The sequence below is a fragment of the Chenopodium quinoa genome, unplaced genomic scaffold, assembly GCF_001683475.1.
Source record: "Chenopodium quinoa cultivar QQ74 unplaced genomic scaffold, ASM168347v1, whole genome shotgun sequence".
Lineage (NCBI taxonomy): Eukaryota > Viridiplantae > Streptophyta > Magnoliopsida > Caryophyllales > Amaranthaceae > Chenopodium > Chenopodium quinoa.
This window is the reverse complement of record NW_018744626.1, coordinates 25,695-42,893: the sequence shown is the minus strand read 5'-3', so window position 1 is coordinate 42,893 and position 17,199 is coordinate 25,695. Positions and strand designations below refer to the sequence as shown.

The window sequence follows — 17,199 nt, the reverse complement described above, 5'->3', positions numbered from 1 at the left end:
TTTGAAATAACTACTCATCTCTTTATTGCGGATAAGTAAATGCTACTTATATAGTTGTATTATTAGGAGTTAGTTATATACTTGATGTTTTTATGTTTTATAATGTTATATGGTAATGGTGTAGTTAGTTATATTAGCATAATTTTGAGTACAAATTAATGTTTTGATTTACTCACTTCTATAGTTCTATGCAACATCAGTACATCACTGATGAATTGCAGAAAGTGTCACATTTACACTGTCTTTAAACAGAAGCAAGAAAGATTATTCATTGCAAGGGCTTGCCAAACTAGAAAACGCAGCAAAACAAAGTAAACTTAGGTATGCTAAAAATCAGGAACATAAACACTGTAAATAAAAAGAGTCTTGTTTACTAACAACAATAATCGTTTTTGCCAAAGAAAAAAATACAACAGTAATTGTATAAGATTAATGTACACAGTATCTCCTAATACAAAGTTGCTATAGCTGTACGCATTAAGCAATATACTAATACATAATTCAAGTCATGATACTCTAAATAATTGGCTAGATGATATGGTTATACACTTACAGTCTCAGTCTTACATGACGGACCTGTGTACCCTACGATCATCCAAGATCATGGAAAACAAAATTGCAGTAATACGTATACCAATATTGTTCTAAATGTACTTCCTACCGCCTATAAAACACATCAAAATGACCCCTTCATTTCCAAAGATCAAAGGTTTTCGCCAAACCACATCTCAAAACTTGCAATGCACAAGGTTAAATTTTTCGCTACTCACTCCAACCAATGGTTTATACTGCTTTCTTTAAAATGAGTACCAACCAGTACAGTATTTCCTTATGTGCTACTTGGTTGAATCTCATTCCCTTCCTTGCCCTTCTGGATAAGTCTTGCCATCTGAATTCTCGTTGCAGAACCCTCATCAGTAGATGTCTCGCCTGTTGTGGAGCCATTAACCGACCCTTTCAAACCTTTCTTCTTCTTTACTTTCTCACGCCATCCAAGAATACCGGCTTGTACATGTTCATCGAATATTGCCTTCTTAAAGTTGCTTCCCATCTTCATAATATTACAAAAGATACCAAAAAAAATATGTTTAATAGGTAAAACTATGTGACATATTTGCAACACTAGCAGATTTCAGAAGGAAGAGCTTCATATAAGACAAGTGGGAGCAAAATTTTGCACAAAATTAATATACCTGGGTAACAATTGCGTAGAGAGGTAGAGTGCTGTAACTACACAGAACTTGGATGATAACGCTGCAAAGAATTGGAAAAAAAAAAATAACATGATGAGGAACATAAGATGTCTAGATTATGACAAGAATTTGAGCAGAAATGAAGCAAGTATTTACCCAATGATGAGCCTTGGTACAATATACCGCACTTGTCCCATAATACAGGAGTCGAAACCATATTGCACCTGCAATTTTTGAGGACAGAGGGGACAGCGAAAGAGAAAATTTTAAAGTTAATATATAAACCAAAAAGGCAGTTAGTAATTTCAAGAACCAAAAAGACTTGAAACAGCAGCTCACCCATATCCAAAAGAAATATGCTATCTCAAATGCGTTTTGGAATAGTATGAAGTGGATAAGGAATAGGGTAATCTGAGGTCGGCTGAACCAGAAATGTTCATCAGAAGGCTTTACCACAAGGTCCCCTTCTATGGCGACGTGTTTTTCAGCAACTTCATGAGCAAGCTCAGTTATAACATGCTCCAGTTTTGTTCCCACGGCAAGGAGAAGCTGAAAACAATTCAAAACCAGAGATAAGGTTTATAAAGAAAAAGGCTACATTATATTATAGCAGCAAGACCAAAATCGCTTTGGTTTTCAGACAAGGTTCCTAAGCAAGACTTTACAATATATCAATGCGCAGTCAAAAACGATACAACAGAAAAGTCAGTGCACTCAGACTTATAGGTTTGTCTGAAAGAAAATCTATTGGCAAGTAACTCGATCGTTGAAAAAATTAAGAGGTGAAAAGAGGTCTCATACAAAATGAACTGAAACTGGTCAATGTAACAAAAAAAAAAAAAGGGTGCCACTTTACAGCACAAGAATAAAAAACTATCAGAAGGAACTAAGGAAGATCAAAACACATAAAAGATGTAGAAAATTGTTTTAAAAGACTTGAGGAAAAAAGAAAAGTGAAACTAGATCACCCTATTTTATTTCCAGATGTATAAGGTTGAGATGTTCCCTAAAAGGAGTGTGAAACTTACAATGAACGGAATAAATGCTATCCAGAAATATGTATGCCAACCTGCAAAGAAGTACAATAGTACAGACATAAGATTAAAAAAATAAACAAAAATCCGGAGATCAATAAATCAATACTAGAGTTTAGAATAAATAATGATGATTATGAGAACAAGGAGTGGGCTGGTGTTTCATGTATTCTTTTTCTTTGTTTTCTTAAGGTGAAATTAGAGAAAGCAACATAATTTAAGCCAAGCTTGATTAATAGTCGAAATTGTCAAGTTGTCAACTCTCAAGAAAATAAGAAACAAAGGTAGTAGTAAGGTTTGCAGAAGTAAAAATAATGATAATGGCTCTATGCCTCTACATCTCTACTAGTCTAGAATAAACATATTGATAAAAGTAAAACAGCGAAAATAAATCCAAGGGACAATGATAACAAAACAATTTGAACACGGTGAACTGTGATTACAACAACCAAATTGACTATAAGGCAGAAAATCAACTCCAAAACGATTGAACCGTTGAACTATTAGGTAAACAGGGGAGGGGTGCTATCTAGCACAATATCAAGCAAATTAGCATGATTTTGTTGAACAGAAATATTATCCCACACAACATAATGACTAAAATTCCTCAGAAGCCAATGTTTATAATGCTATTGTTGTCAAAAACACTAACAGCAAGCATTTTAAATTGAATAGTCAAACCTTAAAGCAGTAAACACTTAAGCTGCAACTATGTCAGCGATTACTTTGTGCGACTAAATTTTCAACGAAATAACGAAAATTATGGAAGAAATGAAAGCAAAATCTAGTACATGAATAAATGCCAAAGATAAGCTGATTAACTGATATATATTTTTGAAAGAAAGAACTGGAAAAGGTAGCAAATATTATACTGTACATAACCAAAAAAAAAAAAACTCCCATACATTATAAACAAAAAGATGCTTAGGGTAGAATACTAAAACTCATACCGTTGACATTCAGCAACAAGAAGATGATCACAAATACCCAAAGATACCAGCTGCATCACACAAATCAGAATCTCAGTCCAGAGTTCTAAAAAGCTGCCAAAATTTTGACATTCTACATGAGATATACCACTTGCCTTATACCAACAACCCGCTTAAAATCATCTTCCAGTGCACGAATCATGTACTTGTGAAAATTAAATTTGCGATTTCCTCTGCAATGTGTCTGAAATAAAATCATTACTAATCTAGTCAGCACATGATAGGTATATTGTGATCATAAAATACATGCTAGAAACAAAACTGTAAAATAAGTACATCAACATGCAGAAAATGCAATTAAACACGTAAGAAAAGCGTACCATAATGAAACCCATGCGCAATGTCAGGTAATCTGCTTTTGTCACTGCTCCATAAAACTGCTTGATGAAAGAATGCTGAAAAATAACCAATACAATTCCAATCATTCTCTAGACAATAAAGTAGTAATTCTGAGTTGATAAGGCTTCAATTATACAAGAAAGTTATAGCTCATAATGGTATTCATAGCTAGAATAAGTCAAGATCTTGCAACAACTGACAATAAAAGTTTACAAACGCAAGCAGAAACTGATAACTCAACTTAGATTGATAGATGGCTTTCCAGAGATTAACATGCATCTAGTAAATAGCAAAAATCCATTGTCTCTCATTCAGAATGTCACGCAGTAACCATAAGTGTTTTAACTTTAAATGCAGCTGTAAATATCTACAGCTAACGAATATTGCAGTGACTAGAGAGAATAACGGGGTAATTTATTCCATATATTAAATTTAAGAATTTAAAATTTTTAAATCAAAGAACACATCCTACATGGCAAAAAGCCTTAAAAGATACTTCGTAACACTTAAATTTTAGTGAAATAATATTGAGCATTGTCTATACTTAACATTTAATTTGAGCACCCATCATGCAATGAAAACAAAACGTGCTTACCATCCACCGCAAGATAGAAGATTTTTCACCAACACCCACAAAATGATCACGTATGAATGCATGGTCATGGACATGGGTGACTGCAGGTTTCAAAGCTGCACAAAAGAATGGTCAACAGTTCAGATCAATGAACATGGTAGTATGGTACACAAATGCTTCAAATACTTCCATACATTATTTTTCTTCCTAACAAAAAAATCACTACATAACTTTCGCAGGAGTTACTCCAAATACAGTTAACAAGAAAAGTGACCACCCAATGTGCCTTCCAAACAGCTTAAAATTGCATTATATCCTACAAGAGTGGCCCTCGTTTCTTCTCTTTTCTGTCTTTTTTTTTTTTTTTTTTGTTAAGTCAAAAGGGAAGAGCGACATAATGCCAAGTAACAAGAAAACAGCAAGAAATATTATTTATGCTACTTCGTACCCTGGTCTGTATCATAATTCTCCTTTGCAATAGCATCTTCCCAATGCTTCCATTGCCGTATCTGTCACATAGAATATACATCAGCAAAAATCAAACCACTTGACAGCATGAAAGAACATCACAATGACTGAACAGCAGTAAAAGAGCATAAATAAGACTAAATACATACTCTTGCTCCCCCAAAAACGACGGTCAAGACAGAGAAAGTGACATGAACGACTGCCAAAACAAAGATGAAGATATGCAAATGATGAAGCCCTTCAACGGATAAAAAGGGAACTTTGTGCTGCAAACAAAGGTAACAAATGATAAGTAATACTCTCGAGGGCAGAGAGCCGGAGACATCCAGGTCACCAAATGCTTTTAGCAGTAAGAACATATATAAGTTACTAGTAATTAGTGAACTAACTGAAAAATATTCTCAATTGTCACAATGCAAAAAAAAAAAAAAAAAAAAAAAAAAAAAAAAAAAAAAAAGCTAAATTTCGGCTTCATGCATTGGTGTTTCAGTATAAGTCACATTGCAGGAATTGGATTCTGTTAGAATATAGACTTTGAGATCCTCCTTTACCAAAAACAACTGACCTCCAGACCAACGTGAACTTAAAATTCATGTCAACCAATCTCAGTCATTTGCATTGATTGCAGAAAAACTTATTAATCGTGGCTTTCCAACCAATTTGAAAAAAAATAATAAGAAAGCAGAAGATCCAAATCCTACTCCAGGGAAACTAAACTTCACCCTTAAAGACTTAAATGACACGAAATATAATGACAAGAAATACAAACAGACAGGAAAAATCATTTAAAGGCCACTTGCTTCTTGACAATTAACAATTATATAAAATGGCAATAATTTTCAAAGAACAATAAAATATCACCAAACATCAACCACTATGTAGTATGTAACCAATAAATTGGCATAAGTTTGACTCCTATGAAGAATAATAGTCAACAACATGGAATGTTAACCACAGATCATGGCATAAATTGTGGGTTCAATAACAAACAATATAGAATCAATAATGCAAACAGAAACAATTAATATACAAATAAAAGCTAAAGATTACATCTCAACAATGAACCCACGAACAAAAATCCAAGAGAACAGCGATACACTAGTATAATGTGAAATACAGCATTTAGAATTAACATTACCTTGCTGGCACAATATGCAGACTGAGATACGGCCGCTTCAGACAGAAGCCGCCGGAGCCTGCCTAAGTGCTCAACCACCGCCGGTGCCTCTTTGTCTTTAAGACTGCAAGGAAGCATATTCCTGACATATTTCTCAGGAATACACATTTTAGAGATTGCCCCTTGCAATACTGTCAGCATTAGGGATATAAACCCCAAAAGCATCAATTCTGTCATCCATTCCACACAACCTCATCAGATTTACACCCAATTTTCAAAACCCACAATTTAACAAAGAAAAACATTCATTTTCCTAAAATGAATAAACATTAGTAACTAATTCTGGAAACACATGAATAAAAAGGCAAAAAAACACCTTAGTTACCAACATAAAGCTATAAATATTCCCCTATCCATATTCGAAAACCGAAAATTCCAACATAAAATCCCAACTTTTTAAAACAATTGACATCAGTTACTAATCCTGATAAGATATAAAGTTGAAAATGGCAAATAATGAAAAGACAATAACTCATTAACACAAACTTCAAATTAATTACAGTATCTATTTTCAAAAAACCCAATTATTTAGAATCAAAACAAACCCATCAAAGAAAAAAACAAACACAATAATTCTTCATTTCAAAACCCCACAAAACAAAAAGAACAACCTTAAAAGTTGATAACTTTAACCCAAAAAAAAAAAGATCAAATTTCTACCTTCTTTAAGTTTCTGCAATGCCTCAAAAAGGGGCTTCTGATTTTTCTTCTTCAATAACTGTAAATCAAACCCCACCATCAAAATTTAAAAATCAATCAAAGCATCAACACTATCAAACATAATCTGGGAATCAATAAAAATAAACATAAAAAAAATAAATTGGGGAAAATTTACCTTTCCACCATAATGAATACATCGTTCAACAAGAAGAGAAATGGCGATAATAATGAAACAAACAACAGCAACAACCCAAGTTGGTGTAAACTCCAAACTCATTTCTTCAGTTTCTTCTGCATTCGCCATTTTCACTCACTCTTCCTTCACTTTCTCTCTCCTCAAAACTTTGTATTTGTAATACCCTGTTTGGGTCTGAAAATCACAGGAGATTTGTTTCCGTTGGATGGAAGTATGTGATTTTGGTGGGGTCAAATGAATCAACCAAACGCGGAATAAACATACAACTGGATTTTATATTTTGTTTTAGATGGCGGTGATTATGGAATTAACAAAGCAATTATAATTATAATTATTAGAGAAAAATACAGATTATATGAAGTAATTATTGCAAGTATTATAATTAATTAATATGGAGACTTTTGAGTTTACAACTAAAAAATGATGGGAATTTGAAGAACAACTGCCAAAAAGAGAAAAATGGACAAAATGAAAAAGTGATTGGGACTAATGCTATATGGGCCTCAGAAGTTGCTGTCTTAATTGTCTTGTTTCCGAAAATATTAATGAGGTTCATGTGTTTAAACTGTTGTCCATTGATCCGGATTTAATTGTCACCTTATTAGTCTATTCATCTCATATCAATTGGATGTTGATGCAGTGATGAATGAGACTGCACTTGGTAAGGAGGACTCATATTCGATACTTTTGGGGTTGTTTGGTTGACAAATAAAAACATGGAAAGTTGAAAATCCTAAGAATTGAAATTCTTTGGTGTTGTTTGGTTCACTTGGGAATTAGAACTTCCCATGAATTATAAATTTATGGGAATTAAATTCCTACCATCAAATTCATGGGAATTTTATAAAATTGTTTGGTTAACAATGAGTGAAGTAACTTCCATGGGAATTTCCACTTACCTAGGGGTGTTTAGGTAAGTAAGTTCCTACATTTTGTGGGAACTCAAAATTCCTAGGAAGTTCCACTTCCCCCATTTCACCAAATTATTGTCAGCCAACAACACACTAAAATTGCAATTCCTAGGAAGTCTCACTTCCCATGTATTTTTTATGTCAAACAAACAACCCTTTGAATTTGTTTGGTTGACAAATTCATGGGAAGTAGAAATTCCTATGAATTTCCACTTCCCACAAAATGGAGGAAGTTAATTACCTAGGGGGGCCTAGGTAAGTAGAACTTCCCATTGGAATTTCTACTTCCCTTAGTTAACCAAACACTTTTTAGAATTTTCTAGGAAGTTCAATTTCATGGGAAATCAATTTTCCAAGGAATTTGCAATTCCTACATTCAACCAAACGAGCCCTCTATATCCTCTTCAACAACAATTGGGAGGGGATTGGAAATTAACCACCAAAAACTGATCATCGGATCCGGATTAACTCAAAGAGTGAGCTAGGTGAAACACTTTTAAAAAAAAATCTAATTTTTATTTATATTTTTGCTTTACATAATATTTTCCTAATACACCATTTTTTGACATTTTTGTATACACATAGTATTTTAGATAGTTAATATCCCAAATCACAAATGTATTAAAAACTTTAATATCATAAAGTCCTCATCAATCAAAGTAAACAAGATTTCATCTGACTATATTTTTCTTATTAGAAATAATTTAAAGACTCTTAATTGTAAAATGTGAATAGAAACTAAATTTCAAATGTGAATCTATCAACATTTACCCAAGAAGTAGCTTAAATATATCGACATGGATTGCTATTTCTCTATATATATTCTTTATGTTGATGTTTACAATAAAACTCAAGAAATAGAGAGAGAAAATAGAGAGAGAATTTCAGAGAGAAAAGAAGAGAAGTTGTATTGAATTGAATAAAAACAATCTGTTATCAATACAAGCTTTTATATCAGAGTTAGTTGTAACTAATTCTGTTATATCAGAAAATTAATACCCTGCTGACTCATCATCTGAGCTGTCATCAATATCCCCCCTCAAGCTAGGGACTGTAGCTGGATACATTCCTAGCTTGGACTTCAGATTGTTGGGTTGTAAAGAACCCAGTGCCTTAGTCATTATGTCTGCTAGCTGTTCTGCTGTTGGGGTATAAGTGAAAACGATTAGCCCTTCCAAAACTTTGTCTCGAGTGAAGTGGCAGTCTATTTCAATGTGTTTAGTGCGTTCATGAAATACAGGGTTCTTCCCTATATGAATTGCACTCTGATTATCACAGTGTAATGCAACAGGCTTCAAATTTGTTAATCCCATTTCTGTAAGAAGTCTCACTAACCAAGTAGTCTCTGATGTTGTTGCTGCCATTGCTCTATATTCTGCCTCACTTGAACTCTTTGAAACAGTTGGTTGTTTTTTAGACTTCCAAGAAACTGGTGACTTTCCAAGTAACAGGACATATCCAGTTACAGACCTTTTTGTATTTGGACATGCTGCTCGGTCTGAATCTGAAAAAGCTGTCAGAGTTAACTGATCAGAAGCATGTAACAATATACCTTGTCCAATTGTATGAGCTATATATCTTAGCACATGATTTAATGCTTTGACATGAGACTGCCTTGGTTGTTGCATGAACTGACTCAGAGTTTGAACTGAATAGGAGAGATCAGGTCTTGTGTGTGACAAGAAATTCAGTTTGCCAACTATCTTCCTATAATGCTTTGGGTCAGGATACAAATCACCTTCATCTGCTGACAACTTCAAGCTTACAGACAATGGAGTTTTAGCTATCTTAGACACATCCATATTACATTCTTCAAGCAACTCTTTTGTAAATTTCTTCTGACTCATCACAATCCCATGCTGCAGGTGAGAAACTTCTATTCCCAAAAAATAATTCAACACTCCCAGATCCTTGATGCTGAAAACATCATGTAAATGATCCTTGAAGCTCTTGATTTCTGATTCATCAGATCCAGTTACTATTATATCATCAACATAAATCACAGCAATAATAACATGTTCTCTCACCCTTTTAATGAACAAAGAGTAATCATTCTTAGATTGCTCAAAGCCCATTTTCTGCAACTCTGTATTCAATTTTGCAAACCATTGCCTAAATGCTTGCTTAAGTCCATATAAAGATTTTTTCAGCTTGCATACTAGATTATCTGGGTTTGCAACACCTTGAGGAACCTTCATATAAACTTCTTCTGTAAGGTCCCCATGCAAAAATGCATTATTGACGTCCAGCTGGTACAATGTCCACCCTTTGCTTGCTGCTATAGCCAGAAGACACCTCACAGTAGCCATTTTAACCACTGGTGAGAAAGTTTCCAGATAATCAATCCCATATTTTTGTGTAAACCCCTGAGCAACCAACCTTGCTTTCAGTCTCTCAACACTGCCATCTGCTTTTAACTTGACTTTAAACACCCACTTACAACCAATTGGTTTCTTGTCCCTGGGTAAATTCACTACCTCCCACGTTTCATTACTAGTTAAAGCATCCAGCTCCTTTTTCATTGCCTCCACCCAACCTTCATGTTGTAAAGCCTCTAAATAACTCACTGGTTCTGTAATCTGCACATTCTGATTTATCAAAGCCTTCATTGAAGTAGGAAGAACCTCAAAAGTCACAATATTACACCAGTGTTCAGTTGCAAATTCAGCTGAACAAATATATCCATCCAGATAACTGGGCCTCTTCCTGGGTCTATCTGACTGTCTGAGATTTGTAGCTGGTCTTTTTAAAGTGTTTATGGGTATATTTGGGCCTGTGTTTGGTTCTGTGTTTGGTATTGTGTTTGGTTCTGTTTGGAAAGCAAATGGTTCTGGTATAATAAAATCTGTGTCTGAATCAAAAGAAGTGTTTACAGGCAAGAAAATAGGAGGATTTGCAGTTTTTGTTTGAGATTCATAATGAAAAGGTAAATGCCTTTCATAAAATGTAACATCTCTTGAAACAATTATTCTTTTACTTTCCAAATCATACATTCTATAGGCTTTCTGGTCAAGTGGGTAACCCAAAAATATGCAAGGAGAAGATCTAGCATCAAACTTTGATCTTCCAGTTTTCAAAGTAGACACATAGCTTAAACAACCAAAGACTTTTAAATGTGATAAATCTGGTTTCTTACCATGTAACAGTTCATAAGCTGAGCTGAAATTTACAGAACTCAGAGGCATCCTATTTATCACATGTGTTGTTGTGAGCAAACACTCTCCCCAGAATCTTACAGGCACCTTGGAACCTTGATAATGATTCTTGTAACTCTTCCTGTAATCTGCTGCAAACACCACTGCTCAATTATTTTCTTCTTCAGCATTACTTGCCTGCCTTTGTTTTTCTTCTTGTATCAACAACTTATATGACATAGACATACTCGGTAATGGCTGCATCATCAAAATATTGGTTCTCACAGCAGTAAATTTACTGTCTAACTTCATCAAGAGTTGTACCAGCCTTCCTTCTTGTTGTTGTTTCAAGAACACTTGAATACAAGTACAACCTGAACTGCTACAAGTAAGCAAAGGATTCATTTGATTTATCTGATCCCAAATAGCCTTCAACTGTGTAAAGAACTCAGTGATTGAAGTTTCTGGTCCTTGTTTTAAGTCTGCTAACGATTGCTGCAATGTATACAGTTGAGGTCCTGAAGTTTGTGAAAATCTTTCATCAAGATCCTTCCAGATTTCTTGTGATGTATTCAAGAACAGGACACTTCTAGCAATTGAATTTTCTAACGATCTCAAGATGTAAGAAATTATGATTGCATCACATCGCTTCCATGCTGCACAATTAGGATTTGTCTCATCTGGTTTAGGTAAACTTCCATCCACAAATCCTAATTTGTTCTTCGTTGCCAATGCAATCATCATGCTCCTTTTCCATTCGCCAAAAGCTTCTCCAGAAAACTTCTCAGAAACAATCGGTAAAGCAGTATTTTCAGAAGGATTTATATAATATGGTGAAGTAGGATCAGATGTAATCGGAATTGAACTACTAGCCATTTTAATCAGGTCTAGTAGAAATATCAGATCGATTGATTGATTCAATCAAACCAGAAAAAAAAAATTCGATCAAATTCTCAAGATTATGATCTAATCTGCAGAAATTTGGATCGAAACTTCAAACAATTGAATTATATTTCTGATTGAAACAGAAACTTCAGATTTCAGAAAATTTGATCTACTGATTGATCAAATTGAAACAAGCAAATTACTTAGAGTAAGAATTTGCGGAAAAATTGATTCAAACTTACTAATTTCACTGCAAACAGACGCAAAATTGAAGATCACATTCTTCCTGCTCTGATACCATGTTGATGTTTACAGTAAAACTCAAGAAATAGAGAGAGAAAATAGAGAGAGAATTTCAGAGAGAAAAGAAGAGAAGTTGTATTGAATTGAATAAAAACAATCTGTTATCAATACAAGCTTTTATATCAGAGTTAGTTGTAACTAATTCTGTTATATCAGAAAATTAATACCCTGATGACTCATCATCTGAGCTGTCATCAATACTTTAGATAGACCGAATGATTATATTTATCATAGTGTGCATTTGTCATAATTTATTTGAAGGGTATTTTGTATTTGATTCAATATATTATGTGCTGGTTAAATTTTTTTTTTATTTTTATAAATGTCGTATGACTTTTTAGTTTTCACTAATGAATATATTTTCCTTTTACACAGTTTATATAATTTTTCTTTTACACGGTTTATATATGTAAAATAAAAGTTAAAAAATACTTTATAAACGTATGAGACTAATGCAATTATGCTTATATTAAAATAATTGTCGGTAGAACGTAGATGATACGCTTGTGTATGTAGACATCATTTCCGTCCAAAAAAAGAAAAAAAAAAAGAAAGAGTAGACATCATTGTAGAAAACGTAGCTTCATGGGCAATTGCGATTGGCTATAATTATCTATTTAATGTAAAATTGAGGTCGTTTATAGCTTAAAATTTCTTGAAACATGACTTGGCAACCATAACTTTCAATCAGTATGACTTTTGTTAAAACAGATGTCATTTGAAGGGGATGTTAAATTGCAATAGATTTTGGAATTTGGAATCAATAACAAATTTAACAAGAAACAATATATGGAGGACATTAGTCACATTACATTACATTGTTACTTTGACAAATGACTACCACCAAGGCAACAAGTATACAACAATGTTTTGTATCCTTTGTCAAAAAAAAAAAAAAAAAAAAAAAAATATACAACAATGACAAGTTGACAGCTATTACAATTTCGCAACATATATCTATGCGTTCAAAGTATTACATCGTGTAAGGATATCATTTAGCGTATGGAATAGTTGGTTAATGTTCTAGAAGTATGTTCAAGATTTGAAAGTGAATCTACCTACATTATTGTTCTTAAAAAGAGCAAGAGTGAGAATCGATACCAAAATTTCTTGGAGATGGAAGGGAAGCTCTAACTACTTGAGCTATCCCTCACTCTCCAATTGTGTGACTTTCTGTTAAAAGGTTTGTGGTGTCGAACGTGGTTAGGACTTAGGACTCTTAAGAGTGATGCTGTCAGGTGGGATTCGTGGGAAGTGATCAAGTGAGTAGGGAAATAAAAGGGTGGAATGAAGCAGCAGCAAAATTATAATTAGAGCTTGTTTGACATTTTTTTGTACCAATTAACAATATTAGAAACCGGAAACAAGTAAAATATATTTTCACTTTTATATTGTCAATTTTCAAAATTATCAAGATTTTAATAAGTTTGATTAATTTTTAATTCATTATAAGACATATATCATACTTCCTCTGTTCTTTTTTATTTGACCTGTTTCTTTTATCACGCTTGCCAATGCAAAACTTTAGGGATTAATAACTTTAATTCTCCATAAGTAAAAATAAAAGTTGTATATAACGATAGTACTTACTGAGACGAATTCAAAAAGACCCCACATGAATATATTTTTTTTTACATATCATTCACAAAAGACTGTCAAAGGAGATGTGATGAATAGTATAAAAGTCAAAGCGGGTCAAGTAAAAAAAACGGAGGAAGTATGATTTTGACAAACAAAAAACCAAAAAACAAAAAAACTACAATAATACCAAACGAACCCTAATAATGTTGTTGTGACTACTTGTATTTATTTGCCATAAATTTCAAATATCATTACACATGTGTGGAAAATGTGATAATTAAAAGACTAATACTAAAGCTATTTATATGAACATACCACATCTTTAATTTTTTGAAAAAGTAAACTTCATCTTAATACTACCTCCGTTACATATTATTTGCAACGATTTGACATAAAGTAGAGAGAAAAAATGTCTAATCGTTGCACATAATATGCAACAGAGGTAGTATTAAGTTTAGGAAATTTTGACTTTTGCTACCTCTGAAACACATGAAATTCATTTTTGCTACGTGGGAAAAGTTTTATTTTATTTTACTACCTATCAAATCCCGTTTTTTAAATTTTGCTACCTGATCACGGAATCCGTTAATAATTTCGTTATTGAGATCCTGCCACCCTCATTACCACCTTCCGGCCACCCCTCCCGCCTTAGCCACCCTAAATGCCTCCCCGTCAGCCAAAAAAAAAACACCCAACCTTCTCTTTCTCTCTCATCTCCTCCCTCCTCCCTCCTCCGTTCTCTTTCTTTCTCATCACCGCCTCTCTCATCTTTCTCTCTAATCTCCGCCTCCCTCCTCCGTTCCTCCCATCTCATTCTCTCTCCTCGGTTTTCGAAGTTCGGCGCCACCCACCCCCACGGTTTTAGATCGGATTCGACCAATTAATGGTTTTTTAGGTCGAATTTGACCATGAAAACTCCAGATCTAGGGTTTTCATGGTCGAATTTAACCATATAAACCAAAAGTTGAAGATCATAAGGTATGTTTACCCTTTTCCATCAATTTATTATAATTTTTTTAAAAAAATTTTGGGTAGTGGTGGGCTGGTTGTGGGTGTGGTTGTGCGTGTGTGATGGTGCGCGTGGTGCTGAAGGTGGTGCGTGTGGTGGGTGTGGCTGGGTGTGGTGGGTGTGGCTGTGTGTCGGGGGGGGTAGTGGTGCTGGTGGTGCGTGTGGTGGAAAGGGGTAGGTGGGGGAGAGGGGGTAGGGGACAATTGTTTCTGAGGTTGAAGAAGAACCGAGCTCGAAACCGGAGTGGCGATTGTGGGTTCGCCGGAGAAACGCCGAGAGGACAGAGGAGAGAGATTGGTGTGTGGCGTTTGTGGTTTCGGTGTGGTGGTTGGGGTCGGGGCAACAAGAAGGGGAAAAGGGAGGGGGCTGGGTTGCGTTGGTGGGGAAAGGGTGTGGAAGAGGGTTGCCGGCGCCGGCCGCAGCTTTGGGTGCCGGTCGCCGGCAGGGGGAGGGTGGCTGAGTGGCTAACGGGAGGGCTGGGCTGGGCATTTGGGTTTTTTTTTTAATTTTTTAAATTTTAATATTAATTTTATTATTATTTATTTTTAAAATAAACTTAACGGAACCCTAACGAATTCCGTTAACTGGTAGAAAAAGTTAAAAAAAGAGCATATGTTAGGTAGTAAAATAAAATAAAAGTTTTCATAGGTAGCAAAAATAAAATTGATGTGTTTGATAGGTAGCAAAAGTCAAAATTTCCTTAAGTTTATGCACATCTTGTGTTCTGGGTTTCTAATCATTACTTTTATTTAAAAGTACAAATTTTAAAAAGTTAATATAAATACGTAAAAGTGACACTAAATCTAGTGTCACTTTTGTCAAATTTAGTGTCACTTTTGTTAGAGTAACTTTTGTGCGTTTTAATGTAACTTTTGCACATTTTATTGTCACTTTATAACGGATGTTCAGTAAAATTACTGAACATCCGTTTTATATAAAAGTCACCGAATTGCCACCACGGGTCCATGGTCCAACTTGATCCAAAACTTGCGTGGTCTCACTCATTATGTAGTTTCGTTTTCTTTTTGACAAGTAGCCCAATACCTCACATATTTATAGCATCCAAAAAATGCAAGTTCTTGGCTGCATTCTAGCGCAGCCAAGCTAGCTGCAACACCATTAAATGAGAACATATAGTACGTTCAAGTGAAAATACGTTTTTTTTTCTTTCTTATATCTTAATTCTCTTTCTTCTTCTTCCTTAGCTCTATTATTTCTCTCTCTCTTCAGTTTTCTTCTCAATTTAACATTTTCCCTCTCCTCTTTACCTCATTTCCCTTCAATCTTTAAAGTTTTCTTCTTCTTTATATAAATTTTTGAGTTACTAATTCGTATTTTGATGGGTATACTTCTTTCTTTCTAAATCTATGAGTTTCAGATTCAATCATTTGGCTTTATCAAATAGGAAAGAAAAAAATGGAGAGAGAAAGTTGAAGGTCAAAGAAAACAATGGAGGTTTCATTTTATCAATTTGTAATTGTATTTTGTATGATTTCGTTGATCATGCATGATGATTTATTGTTTGATTGTTTGAAATTATTATGAGTTTGTGATGAATATCAATTAAATTGCTTAATTGTTAATGAATATCAATTGTATTGCTTAATTTGTAGTTATTTTCTCTCTCCCCCCCCCCTCTCTCTCTCTCTTTTTCTCTCTCTCTCTCTCTCTCTCTCTCTCTCTCTCTCTCTCTTTTCTTTTAATTTTTTTTTCTTTTGATTTCTAATCATGTTACAAATCAATAATTAATTTCTCTATGATGAATCAAGATTAGATTTAAGGTACATATTCAATTTTTTAGAGTTTCAATAATTACAATCGATCTTGAATATAATTTCTGTAAAAAAAATGAACACGTAGGAATTTAAAAATGAACATCTCTTACAAAATGAGCATTTTGTACACCGAAAATGAATATTAAATACATAAAAAATGAACATATTTCAACAATTTATTTTATCTTTATTTTTCATTAATAATTATATACAATGAATTTGAACCTTTATGAAAATCAAGTTCATTTTTATATCCTAAATGTTCATAACTTTTTGTTACATGTTCATTTTATAAGTGTTTATTTTTTAATACTAAATGTTCATTTTTATTAGGTTGAAAGTAAAATATAATACGTTGAAAGTTAAATTATCTGAACATTTAGTGTTGAAAATCGGAATAATTTATTATGAATATATATGCTTCGTTATTCATTACGAACATATCTGTTATTGATTATGAACACATATGACATATAGCGTGATAATTATTTATATTTTTAACTATTGTATTGATGATTATATATGATGAACATTCTAAATAATTATTACATATGTTGTGATGATTATGAATTTTGATTATTTGTTATAATTTAGTGAGTACAGATTAATTGTATTTGTAGAAGACAAAGACTCTGAATTAGTGAAGAGTTGAAACAAGTAAGAAGTGATGAAGAAGTATATGATATAAGTTGGAGAATTTCTGATGTATATGATCCCAATTTTATGGTTGTATGATAAAGGTTCATTTGTAATATACTAAATGTTCAATTTTTTTTACATGTTCACTTTTTATTACTGAATGTTCATTTTCTTACGTGTTCTTTTTTATTACTGAATATATATATATGTGTGTGTGTGTGTGTGTGTATTCATTTTTCTAACTAAATGTTCATTTTTAAGGTTGTGGTCTAGCAAATTTATGATTATATGATAATCAGATTCATTTTTAATAAATGATCATTTCCTTATAA

The 17,199-nt window shown here is 33.5% G+C and overlaps 2 protein-coding genes across 2 annotated transcripts; both read right to left on the bottom strand.

Annotated features, from left to right (window-relative positions):
- Nucleotides 1-351: 351 nt before the first annotated feature.
- On the bottom strand, nt 352-7,025 carry LOC110700239 (MLO-like protein 1). The gene is made up of 14 exons (XM_021877743.1): nt 6,610-7,025; nt 6,435-6,492; nt 5,736-5,944; nt 4,747-4,863; nt 4,578-4,638; nt 4,151-4,245; nt 3,537-3,611; nt 3,312-3,400; nt 3,178-3,227; nt 2,222-2,262; nt 1,533-1,742; nt 1,350-1,417; nt 1,194-1,254; nt 352-1,051 (listed from the first exon to the last, which is right to left on the bottom strand). The coding sequence occupies exons 1-14, from the start codon at nt 6,736-6,738 to the stop codon at nt 830-832; spliced, it is 1,485 nt and encodes a 494-aa protein (XP_021733435.1). The 5' UTR covers nt 6,739-7,025; the 3' UTR covers nt 352-829.
- Nucleotides 7,026-10,843: 3,818 nt separating this feature from the next.
- On the bottom strand, nt 10,844-11,551 carry LOC110700827. The gene has a single exon (XM_021878413.1). It carries the CDS (start codon nt 11,549-11,551, stop codon nt 10,844-10,846), a length of 708 nt encoding a protein of 235 aa, XP_021734105.1.
- Nucleotides 11,552-17,199: the final 5,648 nt, after the last annotated feature.

Bases quoted from the DNA above. Each gene is read 5' to 3' on its own strand.
- LOC110700239 (XM_021877743.1), bottom strand. From the start codon at position 6,738: ATGGCGAATGCAGAAGAAACTGAAGAAATGAGTTTGGAGTTTACACCA. The intron at 4,246-4,577 runs GTACGAAGTAGC...TCTTTTGTGCAG, and splicing joins GAATTATGATACAGACCAGG to CTTTGAAACCTGCAGTCACC. The intron at 1,052-1,193 runs GTATATTAATTT...AATATTATGAAG, and splicing joins TCTACGCAATTGTTACCCAG to ATGGGAAGCAACTTTAAGAA.
- LOC110700827 (XM_021878413.1), bottom strand. From the start codon at position 11,551: ATGGCTAGTAGTTCAATTCCGATTACATCTGATCCTACTTCACCATAT.